Source organism: Danio rerio, chromosome 20 (genome assembly GCF_052040795.2).
Source record: "Danio rerio strain M-AB ecotype USA chromosome 20, GRCz13ab, whole genome shotgun sequence".
Classification (NCBI taxonomy): Eukaryota; Metazoa; Chordata; class Actinopteri; order Cypriniformes; family Danionidae; genus Danio; species Danio rerio.
This window is the reverse complement of record NC_141040.1, coordinates 28,021,616-28,048,990: the sequence shown is the minus strand read 5'-3', so window position 1 is coordinate 28,048,990 and position 27,375 is coordinate 28,021,616. Positions and strand designations below refer to the sequence as shown.

The 27,375-nt window shown below is 38.7% G+C and overlaps 1 protein-coding gene across 10 annotated transcripts in view; it reads left to right on the top strand.

Annotated features, from left to right (window-relative positions):
- The first annotated feature begins 200 nt into the window (after positions 1–200).
- Positions 201–27,375, top strand: part of map3k7 (mitogen-activated protein kinase kinase kinase 7) — a 45,966-nt gene continuing 18,791 nt past the window's right edge. For 2 of the 10 annotated variants that reach the window (XM_087296881.1, XM_087296879.1), the window contains exons 1-10: positions 201–278; positions 369–456; positions 6,252–6,362; positions 6,494–6,559; positions 6,665–6,710; positions 7,743–7,881; positions 22,687–22,811; positions 26,766–26,894; positions 27,009–27,139; positions 27,233–27,314. In XM_087296881.1, the coding sequence (XP_087153007.1) occupies positions 6,677–6,710; positions 7,743–7,881; positions 22,687–22,811; positions 26,766–26,894; positions 27,009–27,139; positions 27,233–27,314 (640 nt within the window). In that variant the 5' untranslated portion in view covers positions 201–278; positions 369–456; positions 6,252–6,362; positions 6,494–6,559; positions 6,665–6,676. 10 annotated transcript variants of the gene reach the window in all.

Below are 27,375 nucleotides of genomic sequence, written 5' to 3'. Positions count from 1 at the left end.
CAATCAATCAACTTATTAGAGGCAAAAGATTATTTCCACTTCAACAGAGTGCTGATACGGGCAGAAGAAAATTAATGAATTTATTCATTTGTATCACAGCAATGCATATGTACCTACGATGTGTTCTGCGGCTGCTTCTGCACTTTATCATAGTGAAGGTAATGGAGCGCTTCTTCTTGGGGATACCACCCTCAAAGAACACCAGTGCCACCATGTGGTTCCACTACAAAGTAAACAGCATCGCCTTCCATGAGTCCTTCAAAGAAATCACATATAGAGTGAGTATTGTGCCTAATAAAGCTTCAATTATTTGCTTTGTTGATGACAAAGAGCACAGATGAACTCTCACATTGGTTCTTGTTAGACAGAATGATGCCTTGGAAAATATCAAGCAGATGAGGGCAATGTTGTGTGTCTGAGGGGCAATGCTGGATGAAGACAACCTAGCAACACAAGGTAAGCAAATATCATCTGTTCAGAGCGCAGATCCCACACCATATGCCTACCCTTGTAGTTTGTCTGAGACGAACGTGGAGAAGCATTTTAATGAGCCATTTGGCTTTATCATTAAGCCTAATTATTACACGGGGATATAAATGGTACCTGCGTGGCCACAATTCAATATATCCGTTCAGCCTAATTACTATCACTGCATCATCATAATGGCATTATGTTTAAAAGAATTGATTGCATTCATTATAACGTACCGAAAAGTCTGTTTTGGATGTTTATGAAGGAGTGTTGCTTTATTGATTTTTGTAAACAAGTTTTGTCTCATCATAGATATTTCCATAAGGGATATTACTAGTTAGGGAGACTGGGATGACAATCCCAGTGGATCAAAATTGTTCATCAAAGGTGTCCAAAAACTATTCAACAACAACCATTCTTGTCTTAGGACAATTTTGACAAATTTTTTTTGATCCACTTGAAATGTTGAATACTGTACTGTACATGAGTAAAGACTATTTTTATTATTTGTCGGTGGATATCAGTAGAGTTTAATTCACTACTTAAGTCATAATTTGTATTTATTAATTTAATATAAATGTATTTATTTTTCATTATTTAGTTGGTTTCTAAAGACAGGTAGAAACAGTGTCCTGTTTTAGTGTCTGCATCAAATTAAATGTATAATACAAAAAGCATATTAACTGCTAGAGGCTATTTTAGTATTTGAAACTTTTGATAAAATACTGTAAAATGGGTGAAATAATGTTCAATTAGTGAAAATGTGTTTATACACCTATTATGTTTATTTATATATTGCATTTTGTACATTGTGTTGTTGGGAAGCACGAATAGGTATGTTCTGGTACTGTACTCAGTGCTGGGATAAGTACTGATAAATAGAATCAATCTGAGAAATTACTGACCCCAAAATGTAGTACCAGTACAGTAAAAGTATCTGTTGTAAATATTACTCAAAGCATAAGTAAAAAGTATCTCGTTTAAAAGTACTCATGGGTGAGATGAGTATTACAATGTGAAAGATTGATACGTTAACATGCAATTTGTGCATGTGTGTGAAAGCGTAACATCTTGTAGTGCATTTAGTTATTATTTAAGGCCATTTAACACTTTCAGTCATACAGTATACATCCTTTATCTTCTAATCAGTGATTTGTAGTCTAAACGTGATGTCTCATGGTGATTGCATGTAAAGATTTTAAACATCTCCTTGGCCACTTTCCAAACATGTCTTGAAATTGTTCATTATGATGCAAATTCATTTTTATTTGATTGGACTGGAAACGCAAGACTTTATTTTCTATTTTAGCCAATCATAATAGACAAGAAAAAAAATTAAGCAGTGACTACAGATTGAAGGAAAATAGTAAAGTAAAAGTACACATTTTAAAACTACTTGGTAAGTTACAATTCCAGACAATTACTCAATTACAGTAATTTGAGAATTTGTAATTTGCTACTTTACACCACTGACTGTACTATAATATGCATATAAAGAACATCAGCCAAAATATTTGTGTTTGTTGCATTGTGCGAAAATGTAACATTTATAGCGAGCTGTGATTTTTTTGAAACGTATCAAATATTAAACATTAAAATTACAAATTTGTTGCTGACAAATGGGTAAAATGTATTGGCTTGAAGGCTAGTGGCAACATATAAAAGAGAAAGATCACTGTGATACTAAAATATGTCATAAGAGGATTTTTATATGTTATGATACACTGTTAAAGATTTTTGTAAATTACAAAGTATTTTACTATAAAATGAACAGTATTTTACAGTTTTTTTAGGATAGCTATGCAGTATGTTTCTGTATTTTGAAGTTGCATTGTAAAAATGACTGTATATCTTACAGTAAGGTTATACATACCATTCTGTAATACAGTACAGCAGGGTAAATGGTGCTGTAAATGTGAATATAATATTTTTGCTGTTATTAATTTACAGTAAGTTAATGGAAAACCTGCTTGCAGTAAGTTACTGTAGATTCTACAAGAAAATGTAAAAGTGTATACTCTATCCCGCTACACTGTTAACAATTTTAGTAAATTACACAGTATTTAACTGTAATAGGAACTGTATTTTACTGTACAACAATTATGCAATATGTTACTGTATTTTAAATCTGCACTGTGAAAATGACTGTATATTTCACAGTAAATATATAAAATACTGCAAATACAAATACAGCACGATAAATGATGCTGTAAAATATAAATACTGTAGTTTTACTCTTATTAAATAACAGTAAGTTACCGGCAAACTGCTGCCAGTAAGTTACATAGATTCTACAGGAAATTGTTAACAGTATAGTCTTTGCTCATAAACAATTAAAAAAATATATAGATTCAAATGTAATTGTATTAAAAGCCTTTTTTTAATCTTTGACAAAATTACAAAAATGTCAAAGTAAAAAAAAAGTGAATAACATCATTACTAAAAGGTCTATTTGGATTTATTAATTTGGCTAAGTTCTGTATTCCTCTTAAAATGTTCAGATGGTAATGGCCTTAGAATATGTGAAGGTTTTTAATTAGGGGAGACAAGAATTTGTTGAGTCATCTGGGATTTTTTGAGTCAAATCCAAAATATTCAGAATTGCTTAAAAGAAACAGCTTTGTGTGATGGGTTTGAGTCAGAACTTGAATTTAATGCTTCAAAAAATATGTTTTCTACATATTTAATTCTGTTGTGCTTTGTTATTGTTTATATTTAATTTTATTCATTTATTTATTTGAATTATTTATTTTGCTGAAAAACCTACAAGCAATTATAAGGAACTGTTTCATCCTTTTTTAAGCAGATAATCTAAAACCAATAACATATTCACCAGGATATAAAGTCTGACCACCAGGCCTTGTCTCGCCTACTTCCTATCCAAATGAAATAAAAAGAGACAGACCTGCACCATTACTCACTGCATGGAAGTCACAGTGGAAATGATGTCAGCGGGTCCCCAGAGAAGAAAACGCACCGCTGCAAAGGTTACTTCATCTCAATAACCTTGTTTGCATATGAACAAATGTTGTTTATGTTTTTCCAGCAGTGTTTTTTTCCAGTGATGAATAGGGATCATTTTCAGCTGTCATCAAATGATGGCTGAAATTCTGCACTTATATTTAGCTGGTTCAGGGCATGTGATCAGGTTGCTCAGCAAATTTGATTTGTTTATTGGTTTGATGACACAACACCGTACAAATAGACTTACATAGATGAGGATCACAAAGGATTCTCAGACAGGGGTTAGTACAAGTGACAAAATTTTCGACAATTAACTAGACACCTGTATAAAACATTTTAATTTCCTGCCATACAATCAGAAACATCAATATCAATTCTTTGATTTTGGTTACTTTTTACAGAAATTAAATTATAATTACTTTTGCACAAAGCAAGTAAATGAGGAAGTCTCGAACTGAGAGGAAACTAAAGATAAAAGAACCACCGTACTGTTGATAATTTAAACTCAAGATAGATATTAAATATTTTACCTAATTGAAGCTGAAAATCAGTTTGGGAGTTCATATGACACTAAAGAAAATATTGGATGGGTATATATTTCTAAAAATTTATTTTTATAATAATATTACATTTAGAAATATTTGAAACTTAAGTTTGGTGGAGTACAACTTTTTAATTTATTTTATATCATTTTCATTCATTCATTCATTCATTCATTTTCTTTGCAGCTGAATCCCTTTATTATACTGGGGTCACTACAGTGGAATAAACCGATAACTGATCCAGCATATGTTTTACGCAGCGGATGCCTTTCCTGCCACCCATGACTGTGAAACACCCATACACCCTCATTCACACATACATTACAGACAATTTGGCTTACCCAATTCACCTACAGCGCATGTCATTGCACTTGTGGGGGAAACCGGAGAGAACATGCAAACTCCACACAGAAATGCCAACTGACCAGCCAGAGCTCAAATCAGCGACAGCGCTACCCACTGCGCCCCCACGTCACCTTTAAATTATTTTATTTCATATTATTTTCCTTTTCATTAGATTTGTTCTAAAAATATATATTTTTGAATTTGTCAGGCATGTTTAGTACAAGAATTGTTTGATGACATATTAAAAGACTTAAAATAATTATTATCATTTTAAATCTTAGCGCTTTGCCACTGTCCTTCACAGCATTTAAGTTTGACCATTTTTTATTCATTTTAAATACAAAAAAAATTATGATCTCTTTTTATTTTATATATATTATAAAAAGTATGTTGTTCTTTTCATATATATATATATATATATATATATATATATATATATATATATATATATATATATATATATATATATATATATATAATATATTGCAATATAACTGTTTAATTTCTATTTGCAAAGTTATGCTGAATGATGACAGAATATTATTTCCTCCATATTTTGTCAATTTTTACTCAAGAAACGTTGCAACAATCCGTTAAATATCAAATCCAAAAAAAAAATGGTCGATGTTGTTTTTTTTCTCTCTCTCTCTCTTTTCAAGGCCTTTGTGCAACATTTTGGTTTTATCTGGTTTTGTAAAGATGCTATTCAATCAGCACAATAAAATAGACGAGATCTTCTTCGAAGCCTTGATACAACGTCTGGAAATGATTCTGGCAGGCCCTGCTTGACTCCAGTCTTGGAGACAGTTCAGTTGGCATGGACTAGAGGGGGCACGATACAAGAGAGCGCTCACTTCCTGGAGCCTGAACAACCCCCGCAAAAAACACGAAAAAAACAAACGAGCCCATGGAGGCGAGAGCTGGAAACTTCTAGCCCCGCATCCCATGGCTCGGATGGTCTGTCCTGGTCACCGGGACACTTAAAGCGCTGTTATCCAGCGGTATTTTTGCAGCAGAAAGAGAGGCCGATGTGCAAGGCAGCGGCGGCGGTGTGGAGTGAGCGCTGCGCGGACAGGAGATCCAGCGACCGCACCAGCGCGAACCAGAGAGCGGCCTAGGGCTAACACTCACAACCGGCGCATTTATGTCGACGGGACACCCATAAGTGTACTTGACAGAGACCCTAGGATCTACTTCCTTCTGAGCGACAACGTTTTTCGTCGTTTGACATGCCCGGCATACTTTAATCTGCACCGGAGCCTTTTAGCATCTTTGCTAACGGATTAGAATTGACAGGTTAGCTTGTTAGCCGCTAAACAAGTTTTAAAGTGACTTCTCGCACACGTAAATCTCTGTAATGAAGTCGGTGTCGAGGGAAGAGGCACTCCAGCTCTCGTTTTTATTCTGAAACCACTCGTTTGTGAATTTTGGATAGTTTTAAGACTATATAGTTTGTTGTTTGTGTTTTAATGATTAGCTGGCTAGCGAGCTAGCGATGTCTATGCCCTCCGCCGATATGCTGGAAACACCGCCTATGTATCCGTTTGAGGAGATCGATTATGTTGATATTGAAGTGGAAGAGGTGAGTGACTTCATATGCGTTCTGTTTAATTAATAGTCGTGCTGACAGGAGTGTGGAAATGTCTTGCAAACAGTCCCTAAATGGATGCAGAATGAGATGCATGACATTGTATCTCAGCACACCTAATCTCTATTTTTAACCTTATTTGTAATATTTTATGTTTTTTGCATTTAAAGATTTATTAGTGTCCTATGCTCACTGAAGTTTTCAGTTCGTTTCATGAAACATTACTGTTACACTGTTCTAGATTTGAGTTTGATGTGTGAGGTTTGTTTTGAACTGCCCTGCACTGCTGTCAGGTTGTGAATTGTACTTGATGTGATTTTTCTCCACCGTGTGCTTTGTAGGTGGTTGGCAGAGGGGCATTTGGTGTTGTCTGCAAGGCCAAGTGGAAAGGCAGAGATGTGGCCATCAAGACTATAGAGAGTGAATCTGAAAAAAATGCTTTCATTGTTGAGGTATTGCCACATCCTATTTTACTTGTTGATTTTAGCTACTGTAGATAGAAGCAAAACACACATTCACTGTAATTGAGCAGACAATCAGTGTAATATGCATTACATTAAGTATTTAAATTCTCCTTTTCCAGCTTCGCCAGTTGTCTCGTGTAGATCATCCCAACATTGTAAAGCTTTATGGTTCCTGCAATAACCCTGTAAGTCTCTACAAGTGCATTTGGTCATGATATTTGATGCAGTAATGTTTGCTCTAAGCCAACCCTTTTTCATTCTTGTAACAAGGTAAACAATCTTTTCTGCAGGTATGTCTAGTGATGGAATATGCAGAAGGAGGGTCATTGTATAATGGTGAGTCAGTAATTTCTTTATTTCATAACTTTGCGATGCTTTATTCAAAGTACATTCAAGGTTATTTGAAAATGTGCACAGACCGAGTTATTTAATTCAGAAGGCCAGATGAAAATGTGCTATATTTGAAAATAGAATTTTCAAAGAATGTGCATAAATATACTTAATCAAAAAGTTTGGGATAAGACTAATTAAATAAGTAGCATTTAATCAATGTATTTGGGAATGATGCATTCAATTAACGTAAAGTGGCAGTAAAGACTAGAGATGCTCCGATCAGGATTTTTTGCTGCCGTTATTGAGTACCGATTCTTCATCATGGTGATTGGTCAATACCGAGTACTGATTCTCATGCTTCAAGCTTTATAATGCATTAAGCACATGTTCCCTCCAAGTTTGAACCTTAAGGGAAGATCTCGCCTAAGAGAATAAATTAAAGATGCTACTTATAATAATGCATCTCTTATAACCGTTTAGGTGTGAACATGTCATGGCCAGAAGCAGCTTTACAGAAAATTATTTCATTAATTTTACTTCGGCTTAGGCTATATATAATATATGGGAGCACTTGTGCATCTTTCTCTTGTAAAATCATAAACAAACACCTGCGATCGGTCCATGAGATTGGCCAGATTGCAGAGTACCAATCGAGTCATGAAATGTATTATCGGCCGATACTGATCTTCGGCTGATTGATCGGAGCATCCCTAGTAAAGACATTTTACAGTGTTTTAAAATAATTATTTTAAATGTCTTTAAACTTACTTTAAACACTGCTCTTTAAGGGGGAAAATTGCACATTTGCATAATCAATTTTTGAATTGAATTATTAAATTGGCTGTTTGTCTGAAGGCCATTTCTAGTTGTCATACTTTGTTTTCTGTGATCAAAACTGATCCCTTACCACAGTAACGCATACAAAAATTGCTTGTCGGCATCCAAGCACATTATAAATTCCACCAATGAGCGAGTGGATGGTGTAGCATGTATGTTGTGTGTGCTTGTGCTTATGACTGTGTTCTGTGTTGACAGTGCTGCACGGTGCAGAGCCTCTCCCTCACTACACTGCATCTCACGCCATGAGCTGGTGCCTGCAGTGTTCTCAGGGGGTCTCGTATCTCCATGGCATGAAACCAAAAGCTCTTATTCACAGGGACCTCAAACCTCCCAAGTATGCACACCTCAGTCATTTCTCTCCCATAAGATTGTTTTGCCACCCACACTGAAAACCACTGATAAATTCCATTTTCATCCCTGTGTTAGTTTTTTTCATGTAGTCCTTCTTATCAATTTTTAATTTTATTTTAATTCAGATGTGAGTATTTTGAAGGATTGCTGCATTCCGAAATGGAAATGCAATCATCAGCCTCATGTTGTTTCAAATACGTGAGAAATTAGTTTAGCCTTGAAACATAAATTAGGATATCTAAAATCAAACAAAAATTGCTCTGGGTTAGTTCAAATAACGTGTCGGTGCTCTATGGGCAAGGGATTCATCAGAACAAACAGCAAAAATCAGTCCAAGGCACAAGTCAGTCCAATTCCAGTTTTTTTTAAAGATTAGCCATGTGAATAAAGGCTTTTTGATATATATTTTTTATTTCTGCTGTTTGTTCTGATAAATTAAGATGTACAGTATTTATCAAACTGAGCAATTTCTTTCACTCCATTGAAAAAATTATTCACTCAAAACTGCTCTGATGCTTTAAACCATTAATAAAGAGAAAATAATTAAATAAAAAACCTAATGAATCAGCTGGTTTAAGTTTTCTGAAGAGATTTTAGAGATTAATTTTGTATTTTTCACCACATATAAACATTGACATTGAATTAAAGTGTTTAAAACATTAAGCTTAAGCATGCTTGCTTAATGAGATTGTTCTAGTAATTGTTCTGAATCTAAAACAACAGCAGAGTTCAGACCACACCTATAATGATAAATATGTAGAGAAACAATATTGTTAGGATCAGTATCCCAGCTAATAAATGATGAATCTGACAACCAGTCAGTATCCATTGAAAAAAACCAGTAAACGTGTTCATTTAAAACTGGAGACGACATGGTGGCGAAACTTTTCTTAATGTTAAGCCCTCTTTTTAAAGATTATTTAATAATAATGACATTGGTTATACCCTGGAAACAATGAAAGCCAGGCTGGCAAACTGAAGTGTAAGAATAAAAGTATCTTATTTCTTTGGAAATGCTGGGGAAAATGATGTGTGCGTGTTTTATTCCATGACCACGCTGACTGCAATTACAAAATTCCCTTTTGATTAAATCGATTACACAAGCTGGATTCACTGCTCAGATGCGCTAGTAGCTCACGGAGAACACCTGCTGCTTACCAAGGTGTAATGCTAAAATGAAATTATAAACTACAATAAAAATAAACAGATCATTATCATTAGTCTATGTGGGGGCAAATATGTTTTTAGTTATATTTATACGTATCGTACTTTGTGTGAACAGGCCTTTAAGCAGCATTTTTTTAAGCTTCTGCAGTAACCAATGAGGTTTGTTCTTGCACATCATGTAGGCATGATTGAGCTTTTAGCTTTTTAATCACTGTTTATTTTAGAATAAAAGCCAAACATAGTTAACAGGGCTCGAAATTGCGACCATTTTGGTCGCATATGCGCCCGAAATTTTATCTATGCGACCATAAAATATTTTTGGGAGCATTTCTGCGAGTGCTTAAAATTGTTGTGTGCGACCAGTTTTTACTGCAAAATGTTCACCACATGCGCGGATTTGGGAGACATTCACGCAGAATTCATCTCTAAGCTCTTTGTTAGCACTTGGAACGGGAAATGCAGCGCTCAGGAATGGTTTTAAACAGTTGTCATGTCGTCTTGCTGCAGTAAACAAATCCAAGTCCGTAATGCTTGCCCCGGCTTCGCGCTCTTCTTATTGGCCCACTGCTCTAGCACTGAACGCGAATGATTGGTTAATATCAGCTGTCAATCACTCAGTCAGCGCCTTCTGGCTTCGGATGACAGAGAGCTGCTACCGCGGAAAACTAAAGCGCTAAAGATGAGATTGAAGATAACGCGGACAGATTTAGTTTTAGAAACCATCTAGTTACAAATAATGACACATCTTACTAGTGATCATGTGCTGAATGTTAATCCACCATCTACACTTTTCCAAGAGTAGAAGACTTCTGTTGGCTTCAAGTCCGCTATAAAAAGTCTGTGGGATGGAGTTTTCAGGTAACTGTTTGCCACATCTAGCACGAGAGCTTCTGTTTAATCCTTCATATAATTGCCAGATGCTCTCCGCCGTGCAAGGGGCAGCTATATGTCAAATTTAACATCACGTACACCATCACAAACGGGCTTACACTGAGTAAATTAATATCGCTAACTTACTCATGAAAAGACCGGTATGGCTATTAACATGACGTATGCATACAATAAGGTACAATATGTGTCAAAAGCATCAGTGCAATATCAGACAGCACTTGTGAGAACAGCACAGTTAACGTTATACCGTTCAGATCGTAACAGATTCATTCAAGCAGTGCGTGCAGGGCCGGTGAGCGCTCCGTGCTTTGGTCACTCAGTTATGTTATAAAAATCTATTTTCTTGTGATCACGGGATTTCGTTGAGACATATTTTCCTCACGCATGCATATTTATATTATTATTTTTTTGCTTGTTAGTTTGATTAGTGTTGATTTCAAATACAATAAATCTGTTTGTATAAAACTTGTAGTAACGGTGCTCATAATTAGGGACCGAGCACCGAACGGTGCAAGGCCCTATTGGAATTGCTCCGTTTATTAGGGACCGAGCACCGAAACGGTGCGTAGGCCCTATTGGAATTGCTCCGTTTTTTATTATTATTATTATTATTATTATTATTATTATTCCGCCCCCAATCGGGGCACTTTTGAGGGTCTAAACATGCCCGAAAACTCACAAAAATTTGCACACACACCAAACGCGGTGTAAATGGCTGGGTTTTAGGGGTTTCGAAAGTGGGCGTGGCAAAATGACTCGACAGCGCCACCTAGAAAAATTAAACGGACGAGCCCCCGATCCACGAATCACGCACATGCACGAAAATTGGCACACACCTCAAACATGCCAAAACATACGAAAAAGTCTCTTGGAGCCATATCTCAAACCCAACAGGAAGTCGGATATTTTGTACTTCCTGCGGCGAAAAAGTGGCGATTTTGCCATTTCCAGGCGCTGTATTTTAACGAACTCCTCCTAGGGATTTTATCCGATCAACACCAAAATTGGGTTTTGTCATCTAAAGGCCTTGGTGATGTTAAATTGCGAAGCTTTAGAGTTTTCGTCGATGGGCGTGTCCGTGGCGGCCTCGCAAACTTTGACGATTCGCCACAAAACAGAAAGTCATTATAACTCGGGCATGCATTATCAGATCTGCTTCAAATTTCACACGTTTGATAAGAGTCCTGACCTGAACACGTTTACATGCCCATATCCAGATATAGCTATAGCGCCACCTGCTGGCCAATGGAAATGATATGTTTTACATCGTGACAAACTCCTCCCACAAATTTTTCCGTATCAGCACCAAATTTGAGTGGTGTCATCTGAAAGCTCTATCGGTGATATATTGTGAAGATCTAGAGTTTTCGCAGAGGGGCGTGTCTGTGGCGGCATGACAAACCTCAACGCTTCGCCATGGAACAGGAAGTCCTCATAACTCAACCACACAAAGTCCGATCAGCCTGAAACTTCAGATGGTTGATAAAAGTCCTCCCCTGAACACATCCACATAACAATAATGAAGTGGGCGTGGCAAAATGGCTCGACAGCGCCACCTATAAAAATTTAACGGACGAGCCCCTGATCTACGAATCACGCACATGCACGAAAATTGGCACACACCTCAAACACGTCAAAACATTGGAAAAAGTCTCTTGGAGCCATATCTCAAACCCAACAGGAAGTCGGATATTTTTAACTTCCTGTGGGAAATAAGTGGCATTTTTGCCATTTCCAGGCTTTGTATCTTAACGAACTCCTCCTAGGGATTTTATCCGATCGACACCAAAATTGGGTTTTGTCATCTAAAGGCCTTGGCGATGTTAAATTGCGAAGCTTTAGAGGTTTTGTCGATGGGCTTGTCCGTGGCGGCCTCACAAACTTTGACGATTCGCCACAAAACCGGAAGTCATTATAACTCAGGCATGCATTATCCGATCTGCCTCAAATTTCACACATTTGATAACAGTCCTGACCTGAACACGTTTACATGCCAATATCCAGAAATAGTTATAGCGCCACCTGCTGGCCACAGGAAATGACATGTTTTACATTGTAATATACTCCTTTTGCAAACTTTATTATATCAGCACCAAATTTGAGTGATGTTATTTGAAAGCTCTAGCAATGATATATTGTAAAGATCTAGAGTTTTTGCAGAGGGGCGTGTCCGTGGCGGCATGACAAACCTCAACGCTTCGCCATGGAACAGGAAATGCTTATAACTCAACCACACAATGTCCGATCTGCCTGAAACTTCACAAGGTTGATCATAATCCTCTCCTGAACACATCCACATAACAATATTGAGTCAGTCATGGCGCCACCTGCTGGCAGAAGATAGTTTGTCTTATAACTCAGCCACACAAAGTCTGTCCAGCCTAAAAATTTACATGGTTGATTAAAATCCTCTTCTGAAGACATCTACATGCCAATATTGAGTCACAGTCATAGCGCCACCTGCTGGCAACAGGAAATTACATATAACTCAGCTAAACAATGTCCGATCTGGCTAAAAATTCACATGGTTGATAAGATTCTTTTAACGAAGGCATCTACATGCAAATCTTGAGTCACAGTCATAGTGCCACCTGCTGACAAGAGGAAGTTTGGCATGAATGTTCGATTTTCTCAGGTTCTTTATATATATCGGCTTAAATTATTATTGTTCGCTGTTCTCTGTCATCCTGAGGCCACTGGGCGGCGGTGAGCCCGGGTGCGAGGTCCCTATCATCGCTGCTTGCAGCTTTAATTAGGGACCGAGCACCGAAACGGTGCGTAGGCCCTATTGGAATTGCTCCGTTTATTATTCTTCTTCTTCTTCTTCTTCTTCCGCGGAATGAATCGCGGTTTTGAGGGGCTAAACATGCCCGAAAACTCACGCAACTTTGCACACGCCTCAGAAGTGGCGAAAATTTACGTTTATTATAGGCTTCGGAAGTGGGCGTGGCAAAATGACTCGACAGCGCCACCTAGAAAAATTAAACGGACGAGCCCCCGATCCACGAATCACGCACATGCACGAAAATTGGCACACGCCTCAAACACACCAAAACATACGAAAAAGTCTCTTGGAGCCATATCTCAAACCCAACAGGAAGTCGGATATTTTTAACTTCCTGCGGCGAAAAAGTGGCGTTTTTGCCATTTCCAGGCGTTGTATTTTAACGAACTCCTCCTAGGGATTTTATCCGATCGACACCAAAATTGGGTTTTGTCATCTAAAGGCCTTGGCGATGTTAAATTGCGAAGCTTTAGAGTTTTTGTCGATGGGCGTGTCCGTGGCGGCCTCGCAAACTTTGACGATTCGCCACAAAACAGGAAGTCGTTATAACTCAGGCATGCATTATCCGATCTGCCTCAAAATTCACATGCTTGATAAGCGTCCTGACCTGAACACATTTACATGCCGATATCCAGATACAGTTATAGCGCCACCTGCTGGCCACAGGAAATGACATAATTTACGGAGTTATAAACTCCTCCCACAAATTTTATCGTATCAGCACCAAAATTGAGTGGTGTTATCTGAAAGCTCTAGCGATGATATATTGTGAAGATTTAGAGTTTTCGCAGAGGGGCGTGTCCGTGGCGGTATGACAAACCTCAACGCTACGCCATGGAACAGGAAGTCCTTTTAACTCAACCACACAATGTCCGATCTGCCTGAAACTTCACATGATTGATAAAAGTCCTCCCCTGAACACATCCCCATAACAATATTGAAGTGGGTGTGGCAATATGACTCGACAGCGCCACCTAGAAAAATTAAACGGACGAGCCCCCGATCTACGAATCACGCACATGCACGAAAATTGGCACACACCTCAAACATGGCAAAACATACGAAAAAGTCTCTTGGAGCCATATCTCAAACCCAACAGGAAGTCGGATATTTTTAACTTTCTGCGGCGAAAAAGTGGCGTTTTTGCCATTTTTAGGCGTTGTATTTTAACGAACTCCTCCTAGGGATTTTATCCGATCAACACCAAAATTGGGTTTTGTCATCTTGAAGCCTTGGTGATGTTAAATTGCGAAGCTTTAGAGTTTTCATCGATGGGCGTGTCCGTGGCGGCCTTGCAAACTTTGATGATTCGCCACAAAACAGGAAGTTGTTATAACTCAGGCATGCAATATTCGATCTGCCTCAAAATTAACACATTTAATAACAGTCCTGACCTGATAAGGTTTATGTGCCGATATCCAGTTACAGTCATAGCGCCACCTGCTGGCCACAGGAAATGACATGTTGACACTGTAACAAACTCCTTCCACAAACTTTCCCGTATCAACACCAAATTTGGGTGGTGTCATCTGAAAGCTCTAGCGATGATATATTGTGAAGATCTAGAGTTTTTGCAGAGGGGCGTGTCTGTGGTGGCATGACAATCCTCAACGCTTCGCCATGGAACAGGAAGTCCTTATAACTCTACCACACAATGTCTGATCTGCCTGAAACTTCACATGATTGATAAAAGTCCTCTCCTAAACACATCTACATAACAATATTGAGTCAGTCATTGCGCCACCTGCTGGCAGAAGGAAGTTTGGCTTATAACTCAGCCACACAATGTCCCATGTGCCTGAAACTTCACATGGTTGATAACATTCCTCTCCGGAAGACATCTACATGCCAATCTTAAGTCACAGTTATAGCGCCACCTGCTGACAGGAGGAAGTTTGGCATAAATCTGTGATTTTCTTAGATCTTTTTTTATGTATTGGCTCAAATTATTATTGTTCGCTGTTCTCTGTCATCGTAAGGTCACCGGGCGGCGGTGAGCCCGGGTGCGAGGTCCCTATCATCGCTGCTTGCAGCTTTAATTATTATTATTATTCTTCTCTCCAATGAATCGCGATTTTGAGGGGCTAAACATGCCCGAAAACTCACACAACTTTGCACACGCCTCAGAAGTGGCGAAAATTTACGTTTTTTATGGGCTTCAGAAGTGGGCGTGGCAAAATGACTCGACAGCGCCACCTAGAAAAATTAAACGGACGAGCCCCCGATCCACGAATCACGCACATGCACGAAAATTGGCACACACCTCAAACATGCCAAAACATACGAAAAAGTCTCTTGGAGCCATATCTCAAACCCAACAGGAAGTCGAATATTTTTAACTTCCTGCGGCGAAAAAGTGGCGTTTTTGCCATTTCCAGGCGTTGTATTTTAACGAACTCCTCCTAGGGATTTTATCCGATCAACACCAAAATTGGGTTTTGTCATCTAAAGGCCTTGGCGATGTTAAATTGCGAAGCTTTAGAGTTTTCGTCGATGGGCGTGTCCGTGGCGGCCTCGCAAACTTTGACGATTCGCCACAAAACAGGAAGTCGTTATAACTCAGGCATGCATTACCCAATCTGCCTCAAAATTCACACGCTTGATAAGAGTCCTGACCTGAACACGTGTACATGCCGATATCCAGATACAGTTATAGCGCCACCTGCTGGCTACAGGAAATGACATGTTTTACATCGTAACAAACTCCTCCCACAAATTTTTTCGTATCCGCACCAAATTTAAGTGGTCTTATCTGAAAGCCCTAGCAATGATATATTGTGAAGATCTAGAGTTTTTGCAGAGGGGTGTGTCCGTGGCGGCATGACAAACCTCAACGCTTCGCCATGGAACAGGAAGTCCTTATAACTCAACCACACAATGTCCAATCTGCCTAAAACTTCAGATGGTTGATAAAAGTCCTCTCCTGAACACATCCTCATAACAATAATAAAGTGGGCGTGGCAAAATGACTCGACAGCGCCACCTATAAAAATTAAACGGACGAGCCCCTGATCTACGAATCACGAACATGCACGAAAATTGGCACACACCTCAAACATGTCAAAACATACGAAAAAGTCTCTTGGAGCCATATCTCAAACCCAACAGGAAGTCGGATATTTTGTACTTCCTGCGGCAAATAAGTGGCATTTTTGCCATTTCCAGGCTTTGTATCTTAACGAACTCCTCCTAGGGATTTTATCCTATCAACACCAAAATTGGGTTTTGTCATCTAAAGGCCTTGGCGATGTTAAATTGCGAAGCTTTAGAGGTTTTGTCGATGGGCGTGTCCGTGGCGGCCTCGCAAACTTTGACGATTCGCCACAAAACCGGACGTGATTATAACTCAGGCATGCATTATCCGATCTGCCTCAAAATTCACATGTTTAATAAGAGTCCAGACCAGAACACGTTTACATGCCGATATCCAGATACAGTTATAGCGCCACCTGCTGGCCACGGGAAATGTCATTATTTACAGAGTAATAAACTCCTCCCACAAATTTTTTCGTATCAGCACCAAAATAGAGTGGTGTCATCTGAAAGCTCAAGCGATGATATAATGTGAAGATCTAGAGTTTTTGAAGAGGGGCGTGTCCGTGGCGGCATGACAAACCTCAACGCTTCGCCATGGAACAGGAAGTTCTTATAACTCAACCACACAATGTCTGATCTGCCTGAAACTTCACATGGTTGATAAAAGTCCACTCCTGAACACATCCACATAACAATATTGAGTCAGTCATAACGCCACCTGCTGGCAGAAGGTAGTTTGGCTAATAACTCAGCCAAACAATGTCCGATCTGCTTGAAAATTCACAGGTTAGATGAGATGCCTCTCCTAAAGACATCTACATGCCGATCTTGAGTCACAGTTATAGCGCCACCTGCTGACAGGAGGAAGTTTGGCATAAATCTGTGATTTTCTCAGATTTTTTTATATATCGGCTGAAATTAATATTGTTCGCTGTTCTCTGTTATTCTGAGGCTACCGGGCGGCGGTGAGCCTGGGTGCGAGGTCCCTATCATCGCTGCTTGCAGCTTTAATATTCTTCTTCCTTCTTCTTCCGCGGAATGAATCGCGGTTTTGAGGGGCTAAACATGCCCGAAAACTCACGAAACTTTGCACACGCCTCAGAAGTGGCGAAAATTTACGTTTGTTAAGGGCTTCGGAAGTGGGCGTGGCAAAATGACTCGACAGCGCCACCTAGAAAAATAAATCGGACGAGCCCCCGATATACGAATCACGCACATGCACGAAAATTGGCACACACCTCAAACACACCAAAACATACGAAAAAGTCTCTTGGAGCCATATCTCAAACCCAACAGGAAGTCGGATATTTTAAACTTCCTGCAGCGAAAAAGTGGCGTTTTTGCCATTTCCAGGCGTTGTATTTTAACGAACTCCTCCTAGGGATTTTATCCGATCGACACCAAAATTGGGTTTTGTCATCTAAAGGCCTTGGCGATGTTAAATTGCGAAGCTTTAGAGTTTTCATCGATGGGCGTGTCCGTGGCGGCCTCGCAAACTTTGCAATTCGCCACAAAACAGGAAGTCGTTATAACTCAGGCATGCATTATCAGATCTGCCTCAAAGTTCACACGCTCGATAAGCGTCCTGACCTGAACACGTTTACATGCCAATATCCAGATACAGTTACAGCGCCACCTGCTGGCCACAGGAAATGACATAATTTACGGAGTAATAAACTCCTCCCACAAATTTTATCGTATCAGCACCAAAATTGGGTGGTGTTATCTGAAAGCTCTAGCGATGATATATTGTGAAGATCTAGAGTTTTCGCAGAGGGGCGTGTCCGTGGCGGTATGACAAACCTCAACGCTTCGCCATGGAACAGGAAGTCCTGATAACTCAACCACACAAAGTCCGATCTGCCTGAAACTTCACATGGTTGATAAACGTCATCTCTTGAACACATCCACATAACAATATTAAAGTGGGCGTGGCAAAATGACTCGACAGCGCCACCTAGAAAAATTAAACGGACGAGCCCCCGAGCTACGAATCACGCACATGCACGAAAATTGGCACACGCCTTAAACATGCAAAAACATACGAAAAAGTCTCTTGGAGCCATATCTCAAACCCAACAGGAAGTCAGATATTATTAACTTCCTGCGGCGAAAAAGGGGCATTTTTGCCATTTCCAGGCGTTGTATTTTAACGAACTCCTCCTAGGGATTTTATCCAATCAACACCAAAATTGGGTTTTGTCATCTTAAAGCCTTGGTGATAATAAATTGCGAAGCTTTAGAGTTTTCATCGATGGGTGTGTCCATGGCGGCCTCGTAAACTTTGATGATTCGCCACCAAACAGGAAATCGTTATAACTCAGGCATGCAATATTCGATCTGCCTCAAAATTCACACATTTAATAACAGTCCTGACCTAACCAGGTTTACGTGCCGATATCCAATTACAGTTTTAGCGCCACCTGCTGGCCACAGGAATGACATGTTTGACACTATAACAAACTCCTACCACAAACTTTCCCGTATCAGCACCAAAATAGAGTGGTGTCATCTGAAAGCTCTAGCGATGATATATTGTGAAGATCTAGAGTTTTTGCAGAGGGGCGTGTCTGTGGTGGCATGACAAACCTCAACGCTTCGCCATGGAACAGGAAGTCCTTATAACTCTATCACACAATGTCCGATCTACCTGAAACTTCACATGATTGATAAAAGTCCTCTCCTAAACACATCTACATAACAATATTGAGTCAGTCATAGCACCACCTGCTGGCAGAGGGTAGTTTGGCTTGTAACTCGGCCACACAATGTCCGATCTGCCTGAAACTTCACATGGTTGATGAAAGTCCTCTCCTGAGCACATCTACATGATAATATTAAGTCAAAGTCATAGCGCCACCTGCTGGCAGAAGGAAGTTTGGCTTGTAAGTCGGCCACACAATGTCAGATCTGCCTAAAATGTCACATGGTTGATGAAAGTCCTCTCCTGAGCACATCTACATAATAATATTGAGTCTTTAATAGCGCCACCTGCTGGCAGAATGTAGTTTGTCTTATAACACAATCTCCACACAATCTCTTATCTGCCTGAAACTTCACATGGTTGATAAAAGTCCACTCCTGAACACATCCACATAACAATATTGAGTCAGTCATAACGCCACCTGCTGGCAGAAGGTAGTTTGGCTTATAACTCAGCCACACAATGTCCCATGTGCCTGAAACTTCACATGGTTGATTAAATTCCTCTCCTGAAGACATCTACATGCCAATCTTGAGTCACAGTTGTAGCGCCACCTGCTGACAGGAGGAAGTTTGGCATAAATCTGTGATTTTCTTAGTTTTTTTTAAATATATTGGCTTATATTATTATTGTTCGCTGTTCTCTGTCATCGTAAGGTCACCGGGCGGCGGTGAGCCCGGGTGCGAGGTCCCTATCATCGCTGCTTGCAGCTTTAATTGGTGGGTGCGACTAAATTTTGGCTGATGCGCCTAACTTTTTAAAGTTAGGAGCACCGGTGCTACCAAGCAAAAAGGTTAATTTCGAGCCCTGGTTAATAATAAGTAGTTTTGTCTGTTCAGAAGATTTATATTAAATTGGTTGATTCATAAAGATTTATATGTTGAGGTCTCTATGAATGCTTTGAAACAGATCAATAGAGTTTGAATGTAAAGGCTGAAATCAGATTTAAAATATCTTATTTTGTGTTCCAAAGATGAATGAATGTTTTAAGAGTTTTGAATGGCATGAGAGTAAGTAAATCGTGACAGAATTTTTATTTCGGGGTGAACCTGTTTGACCACTTGTGATCGAATCACCTGAGATTAGCACCAGGTGTCAACAAGCCATTCATTTTCACTCCACATGTGCTGAGTGTTTTCTGACTGTGTTGATGGAAACTTTACTGGATCATTCAGGAAGGCCATCGATCATAAATGGCACGGGGTCCAGGTGTCAGAGGATATATGTTCTAGAGTCTCAGGCTGCATCATTTACATCATGGCAGAGTATGGTGTTGTCCAGGCCAGGGCTGGTTATTTATGAGGCTCTGTTTGTAAAAAGCCCTGGCAACACACTATGGAAATGGTCAGCTGGCTTCTCTCCCAGACACCTAGAATGAAGTTCTCACGACGAACTGGGTTATTACTAACATTTGATATATTGCAGTTCACAAATGCTGGCAGCAAACCCTCATGAACAGTTCATGAGTGCTTAAACTGTGTTTAATAGGACTAAAACACAGTTGGTGGCTTGCTAACTGCCATCTGTGGACCTCCATGTCAGCTCAAAATATTGCCACAGTTTCCTACTGTAGTGTATTTTTTTATGTTGGTTAGTTTTATTCAATTTATATTTTATCATTGTTTTTCCCTTTATATGATTTATTTTTTGTGGGAGAGATAAAGAATTAAGATAAACCTCCATCACTTTTTAGCTCTTGAAGGGTTCGTTCACTCACAAAATTATGTTGTTAGTTACTCACCCTCAAACATTCCATACTCCTGAGACCTTTCATATTCAGAACACAATTTAAGATTTTTTTTAATCCTAGAGCTCTCTGATCATCCATATAAAGCAACAGTCCTGATTTCTTTAAAGTCCAGAAAATAAAGATTTAATGATTGCTTCAATGTAATTGTATCACAAATCTCAGTTATATATTAGCTATTTTTTTTCATATGTCATTGTTTTAAAGATTATGTCTAAGCATATGATTTTTTCTTGCTGCTTATGTACTTTCATTAATCCGTCTCTCAAGTTTAGGCGAAGGATTGTTGATTAAGAAACCCATGGCAGGAAAATCTAAATTTGGAGTTCAAAGAAAATATCTTAATATTAAAAAGCTGTAGCGTAGCCAGAAAAGAGACTGTGTGTGCATTAGAAAAACTGTGTGAGCCTCATGTATTGTCAAAATAATGTGCAAAAAAAAAACACAGACTCTCCGTACTAACGTTACAGAACAGACTGGGCTGTAAATCATACGTGCCCCTTGATCATTTACATGAAAGCCTACTTATTTTCTGATAGCACACACAATCTAAAATCTTTCTCTGTATCAGAGACAGTTTGAACTTTTTTGACTGCATTCATTTACTGCAGGGGTGGCCAATCCTGTTCCTGGAGATCTGCCTTCCTGCTGATTTCAGTTGCAACCCTTATAAAACACACCTGTCTGTAATTATTAAGTGAATTTCAGGTCCTAATTAATTGGTTCAGGTGGGTTTGATCAGGGTCGGAGCTAAACTGTACAGGAAGGTAGATCTCTAGGAACAGGATTGAGCACCCCTGCTTTACTGGATTCTTGGACTGAGAAGTTTACAGGGGTACACTGGTTTGAGAAATGTCTGATTGTAAAACCTGCTTCTTTTTATTTGTAAGGTATTGTTTTCGTTATTATTTACCGATTAAAATTACTAGGGTGTTTGAGACGGAGCGTGCGCAGGCGCAATCATCAAATATATTCAACACAAGCCGACTGCATCATCACTGTGACATTTATTCACATATGACTGGATGTGGTAGACTGTCATGATTTTGGTTACTACAGGATGCTACTGAATGATGCGTATCAGAGGGGATTTAGAAGTGGGTATAGCCGTCTGATAAATTAGTATACTGTACCTGCATCAACCCGTCTTCACGGATTGCCTGCTTAAGCTCTCCAATACACCATATTATCATCATTTTTGATTGCGACTTGTGAAAAGCATTTACGTCCTTGATGAGCCATTTTCTGAAGCTTTAAATGCATCAGGCACATGCATATATAAATGAATGCTGCAATAGACACCTGACTTTTCATTTAATATACACTTTATTCGTGAGACACACTTTGCCAATATTAAGTTTTTAAGTAATTTTAGGTTATATGTTTACATACAACTTGCAGAAAAGAGATAAAATGTGTATTTCAAATTGCATGATGCATTTAGCAGGCCAAAATAAGTTTTTCGCATCAGGTGTTTACACACAAATTAAGCAGTTTAAAAGTTTATGAACATTGAATGACTTTTGATGCAATAAATAATCCTGAATTGTTAAAAGTGTTTAAAATAGTCTTTAAATGTATTTTGTAACTATGAAATTTAAATACTAAAAAAAGCCCCTGCTTATGCAATACTAGAACCATGTCTATATAACCATGGAAATATACGTACACACAATAACACTAAATTTGCGTATTTGTAAAATAAAGAAAATAAACAAGATGCGCTTTCTCTCATGCAGTCTCTGTGAAATCTTGATGAAAAGAAATGTCTGCAGCGTCTGCAATCTTTATATTTTCATCCACTGACTGAGAATAATGCTGCACTATTTTAATAACAAATTATTAAAATGTTTTCTTTTCCTCCAACAGACTCTTAATCATTACTTTAACTGGTGTGAGATTTTTGAGCGCAGAATAGGTTATAAGCGCATAATATATAAATATTTTTCTTTCTTTCTTTTTTATTTTCTTTTTTTTTTTAGGCACCGACACACCTGTGGCTACGCCCCTGTTAAAAAGGAATTATAAGTTTGGTCCTATCCTAATGAGCGCCGTTAAATGTAACCTAGTTAATAGTTGTCTGCAAGCATCAGTTTTTATTGACATTAAAATAAGATTTAAAAAAAAAAAACTTGAAACAAAATTGATAATGAGAATAAAAATATATTGTTATAGCAACCTATAGAAATAACACGCGTCGTAGATGTCATAGGATGACTGAATGTGAAGGAACGTATAGTCTGGCACATTTGCTACCCACGACAAAAAAAAAAATCGCATGATCTGACATAGTGACTTCGTAAACGTCAATAAAATCCGTGTGATCAGACTGGGGCTTAAGACTATTTTTGCCAAAGTAATGCCAAAATTATTTGTAAAGTGAGTTCCATGTGTGTGTTTTTTTCCCTCTGGGAGATCTCTTTATTTATTTGTTTATGTCTGTTTTTCCTTCTACTAGTCTGCTCCTGGTTGCTGGAGGTACTGTCCTGAAGATCTGTGACTTCGGGACAGCGTGTGACATCCAGACTCACATGACTAACAACAAGGGAAGTGCTGCCTGGATGGCCCCAGAAGTGTTCGAAGGCAAGTTTTGAATACTTTCCTTTCCATAAGCATTTTTTATGCTTGTACTGTCATTGGCTTTGCCTTGAAGACATTGTTTTTGTTTCTCCCAGATGATTTTGAGGTCAAAACTGATTTCCTGTTAACCTTTTCACCCCCTTTCTCCCTGTATTTCTCATTAATTGACTTCACACGGGCCTCTTTAGTCTTCGCTATCACTCATACAAATATTTCCCCAAAACCAGAATTAGTGGATGTTCCTGGTCTAGATGATGGATGAAAGCATTATAATTTAATGCATGCGTCCGCAATCAACCGGTAATGGGTTTCAATTTTAGCAAACACGTTCAGGGGCATTTTACTGTCAGGGGGGTCGGAGGAAACATCAATTAGGAGCAGGTTGTTATCTTGTTTGTTTGGGGAGGAGCAGAAATCCCATGTTATTACTCCACTAGCGCTGACAGCAGAGGAGACGAAGCTCTCCTTATTTGCTTCACTTGCAACAGTATTATCAGAAGACCAGAGCAAGGCAGCGTAAAGACATACCAGCGCAAGTCGCTGTAATTTAAGAATAATAAGAGCAGCAATTAAGGCTCTCCAGGGCAGCATGAGAGGAAATTAGCTCATCTGTTCAAAAAGGGCAGACAAGATAAAGGCTTTCCCACCCTGGACGGCAGAAAAGGAGCTTATGGGAAATAGCTTTGCTGCTTTGTTGTGTGATACCCTTTGATTGCATGTTATTATTTTGGGCAGCTCGACATCAACCATAACACACAATTAATTATAGATTAAAAGAACGAAATATCTTCAAAATGATTCTAGTTTGTCTGCATTAAACATCTGCAATTATTTTAATAGCATGTGTCATATAAAGGGCATTTGATGGTTTGTCCACCACACTAGTTATGCACCTATCTTAAAAGTGCTGTTTGTAATGTTTTTGACTCTTCTAAAGCATAACATCATATGTTTGCAGATATTTAAGAAACATGCGAAGTAGAAATTCTTGTATATTTGAAAAACAATGCTAAAGTTATATATTCTGCTTTGAGAGTGCAAGTTATGTGACAGAAGGTTGTCTGTTTTGGTTCTTTTAACTCGCCCACTGCTAGTTTAGCCAATTATATTTCAGCACCTCAGGTTGCCTTGTTGGAAAACAGCCTATTTCATTCATTTATTCATTCAGAAAGGCTCTCAAGGCATGCGCCTATGACTGAAATGTGACCTCCTGTGGACAGTAGCGACTCCGAAATGAGACACAGATTCAGAGATCCACATTAGGTTATTACACATTAGGTTTACACCAGACAAAACAAGATGAAATTTAAACAGCCATTCAGAAGCACAGAATATGCACTCACTCACAGAATGGTAAGGTTTATAATCTAATCAATACATACTAAACCTCTTTAACATTATAAAATGTAGAGGCTGAAGTCACAGTTCTGAAGTTAAATTTCAAACATTTTATTTTATTTTCTAGATATGAGGTGATCTAGATCTATCTGCTCCTGCTTTCAATAGTATGCCAATAGATGTCATGTAAAATGACATTCAAACTTACATTATTAGCACTTAATACTGAATAAAGCACATGAGGTGTACCTGAGGTGATCATTGTCAGTTGTTCAGCTGAAAGAAATAGAAGCTGTTTCTCATATATTAATTTGATTTGTTGGTTGGAACAAAAACTCCTTTTAATATGAAAATATTCCTTCTATTGCGTGCCATTGCTTTTATATAGAACACAATTTGAATCCGCCTTTAGGCTTAATTGTCAGACTTGCTCCTACTCTGGAATCTGGCAACCTGTGCTTGCGTTTGTTTTGATCCAGAAATGCAATTCCTAGTTCAACCACTGGGTGTCAAACTTGCATACAGCACCCTTAGGCCGTACTCACACTAGGTACAGTTGCCTCGAACGGAAGCTTCCACCCCCCACCCCCCGTCTCCCCCGACGGCACGTTCTCACACCACAAACGGGCTTCGGCATGCTTACGTCATCGCTGCTGCGATGTTCAGTGAGAAGCACTCTATCACTCAGCAGCACAGTGGAGATTTCTCTAGTTATATCGTTTCAGTCGTTTGATATGCCGTCAAATATTTCGCTGAACAGATCCTCCACTTTTGGCGCTCATAAACAATCATAAAGTTCTCGTGCTGCAGGAATGAGGAGGTCTGCTGAAGCCGCACAGCTGTCGTGCAGTGAGGGGTTTGCGTCTTTAATAAACTACGACAGTTTGCGTTCACTAAACAGTAAGAATTATTAATAAATCCATATGAAACAGCCCCTTAAAAGTCACGTCTCGCTTTCAGTTTCGGGCTTTGGCGCGTTTTGCACTCGCACACAAAGCCCAAGTGAACCGGGCTCAGGCACACCTCTTCCAACCTGGCCAGGGCCGGCCAAGTGAACCGTGCTTGAGCCCGATTCAGCGCACTCACACTTCTCAAATGATCCGGGTAATGGGCCTGGGCACGGTACGGATGGCATAGTGTGAGTAGGCCCTTAATCTGCATATTAAGTGTGACGTCACGCAAAGCGGCTTCCAGGTCCAAGTGCTAAATCAAACTGTATGGTGAGACGACTGTAATACTTTTGAAAATCACAGTATATATATATATATATATATATATATATATATATATATATATATATATATATATATATATATATATATATCCATGCCTTGTTTCCGATGGCTAGAAAGTTGAGCCAGAGACTGTTGTGTACACTATGATTTTATATAAAATTCCCTTTTATGTGGGATATGACTAAAAATTGATCATGAACGAATATTTTCTCTGTTCAAATGAGTGGCAACTTGGACCCGTAAACAGTATTCCATTTGTCATGACTTAACAAGCGGATAGATAAAAAAAAAATTTCTGTTAATGCTGTGTATCTTGTCTGGGGTTTGAGAATACTTTTTAAAATGTTTGAAGTTTTTTTACATTATTTTTTAAATTACAGTTAAATTCATATCAAAAACTAGATTTAGAAGGTCCAGATTTAGGATGCATTAGGAATGTCATGCTATCACTATCAATTAATATTTGGGGTCAGTAAGTGTTTCTGCTTTTATTTGATCAAAATATTGTAAAGAATATGCTTTAAATGCTTTGCTGTTTGAGGATTGGTTTGTTCACTTTGAGTTTGATTTAAAGGCGAAATTCTTTCTGGAAAATATGAGAAGCTTAACATTCCTTTACCAGTCCTGATTAAAACAAACCAACAGCGTTTGGCACTTGTGCTGCTGTCAGAGCATTAACTAAAGCTGCTGCTCTTCATATGATTTTCTATTGTTGTCTTTCTCAGTTATTTGTAATTTATCCTAGTAAGTTTGTAAGTTATCCTAGAAATATTCTCTAGTACTTGATTGAAAGTTCAAAAAACAGCATGTATACTCCTGACAACAATCTCATCTTAAAGTAGGGTGTCTGTGGGGTCTTAAAAAGTATTAAAAGTTGATAAATTAATTTAGAAAAATTTAAAGGCCCTTAAAAAGTCTTAAATGCTGTTAAATTACAAGGTAATAAATTTTGCATAATTTTTGATTTTACAGATGTATAACGTTAATGATTGTTGTTTGCTAAAGTTAGAAATTTTGGAATGCTGTGCTGTTTATGTGCTGTCAGACACCTTCTTGATTAATATTTGTAAATCAAAAATGTTTTAGTTTAGGATTTGTTTCTTATAATCTGTGTTTAGTGAATATATTTAAAATGTTGCCAATGTTACCGGTTTAGACAAAGTGGCGATGAGGTCTTAAAATATATGAAAAGAGTGTTAAAAAAGGTGTTAAAAGGTATTAAATTGTACTCTCAGATTCCTGTATATACCCTGTAAAGTCAGGAAGGTTTTCTAAAGTTGACAAAAGAGACCAATTAAAACAGCATGCATTCTCCTTGTCAGCTTGTGATCTTATTGATCAAAATGCCTACCAGGTGTAAACAATGTCTGTTCGTCTGTTACAGGGAGCAACTACAGTGAAAAGTGTGACGTGTTCAGTTGGGGTATTATTCTCTGGGAGGTGATCACACGCCGAAAGCCTTTCGATGAAATTGGTGGTCCTGCTTTCCGCATCATGTGGGCTGTGCACCGTGGTGAGTTATACGTATGAGTTCTTGTGCCTATTATACAGGTCTTTTTATCTTTGAATCTGCAGCTGTAGTATACAGGTTCAAGTTTAGAAGCTTGAATCGTTTTTCTTTCTGCAGGAACACGTCCGCCTCTCATTAAGAATCTGCCGAAGGCCATAGAAAGTCTGATGACTCGTTGTTGGTCCAAAGACCCATCGCAGCGGCCTTCCATGGAGGAGATTGTGAAGATTATGAGCCACCTTATGGGGGTAATGCCACACCGCTAGCATGTCTGGCAAATCATCACAGTTTTCCTGGTTGAATATATTGTGCATCTTGTTGTGCCTCTCTTCCCCTTCTAGTATTTCCCAGGATCAGAAGAGCCTCTTAAGTACCCTTATCAGTATTCAGATGAAGGCCAGAGTAACTCAGCCACCAGCACAGGTATAGGCTTGAATAACAAATGTTCTTGGCTATTTGATTGAATTGAATTTGAATGATGGAG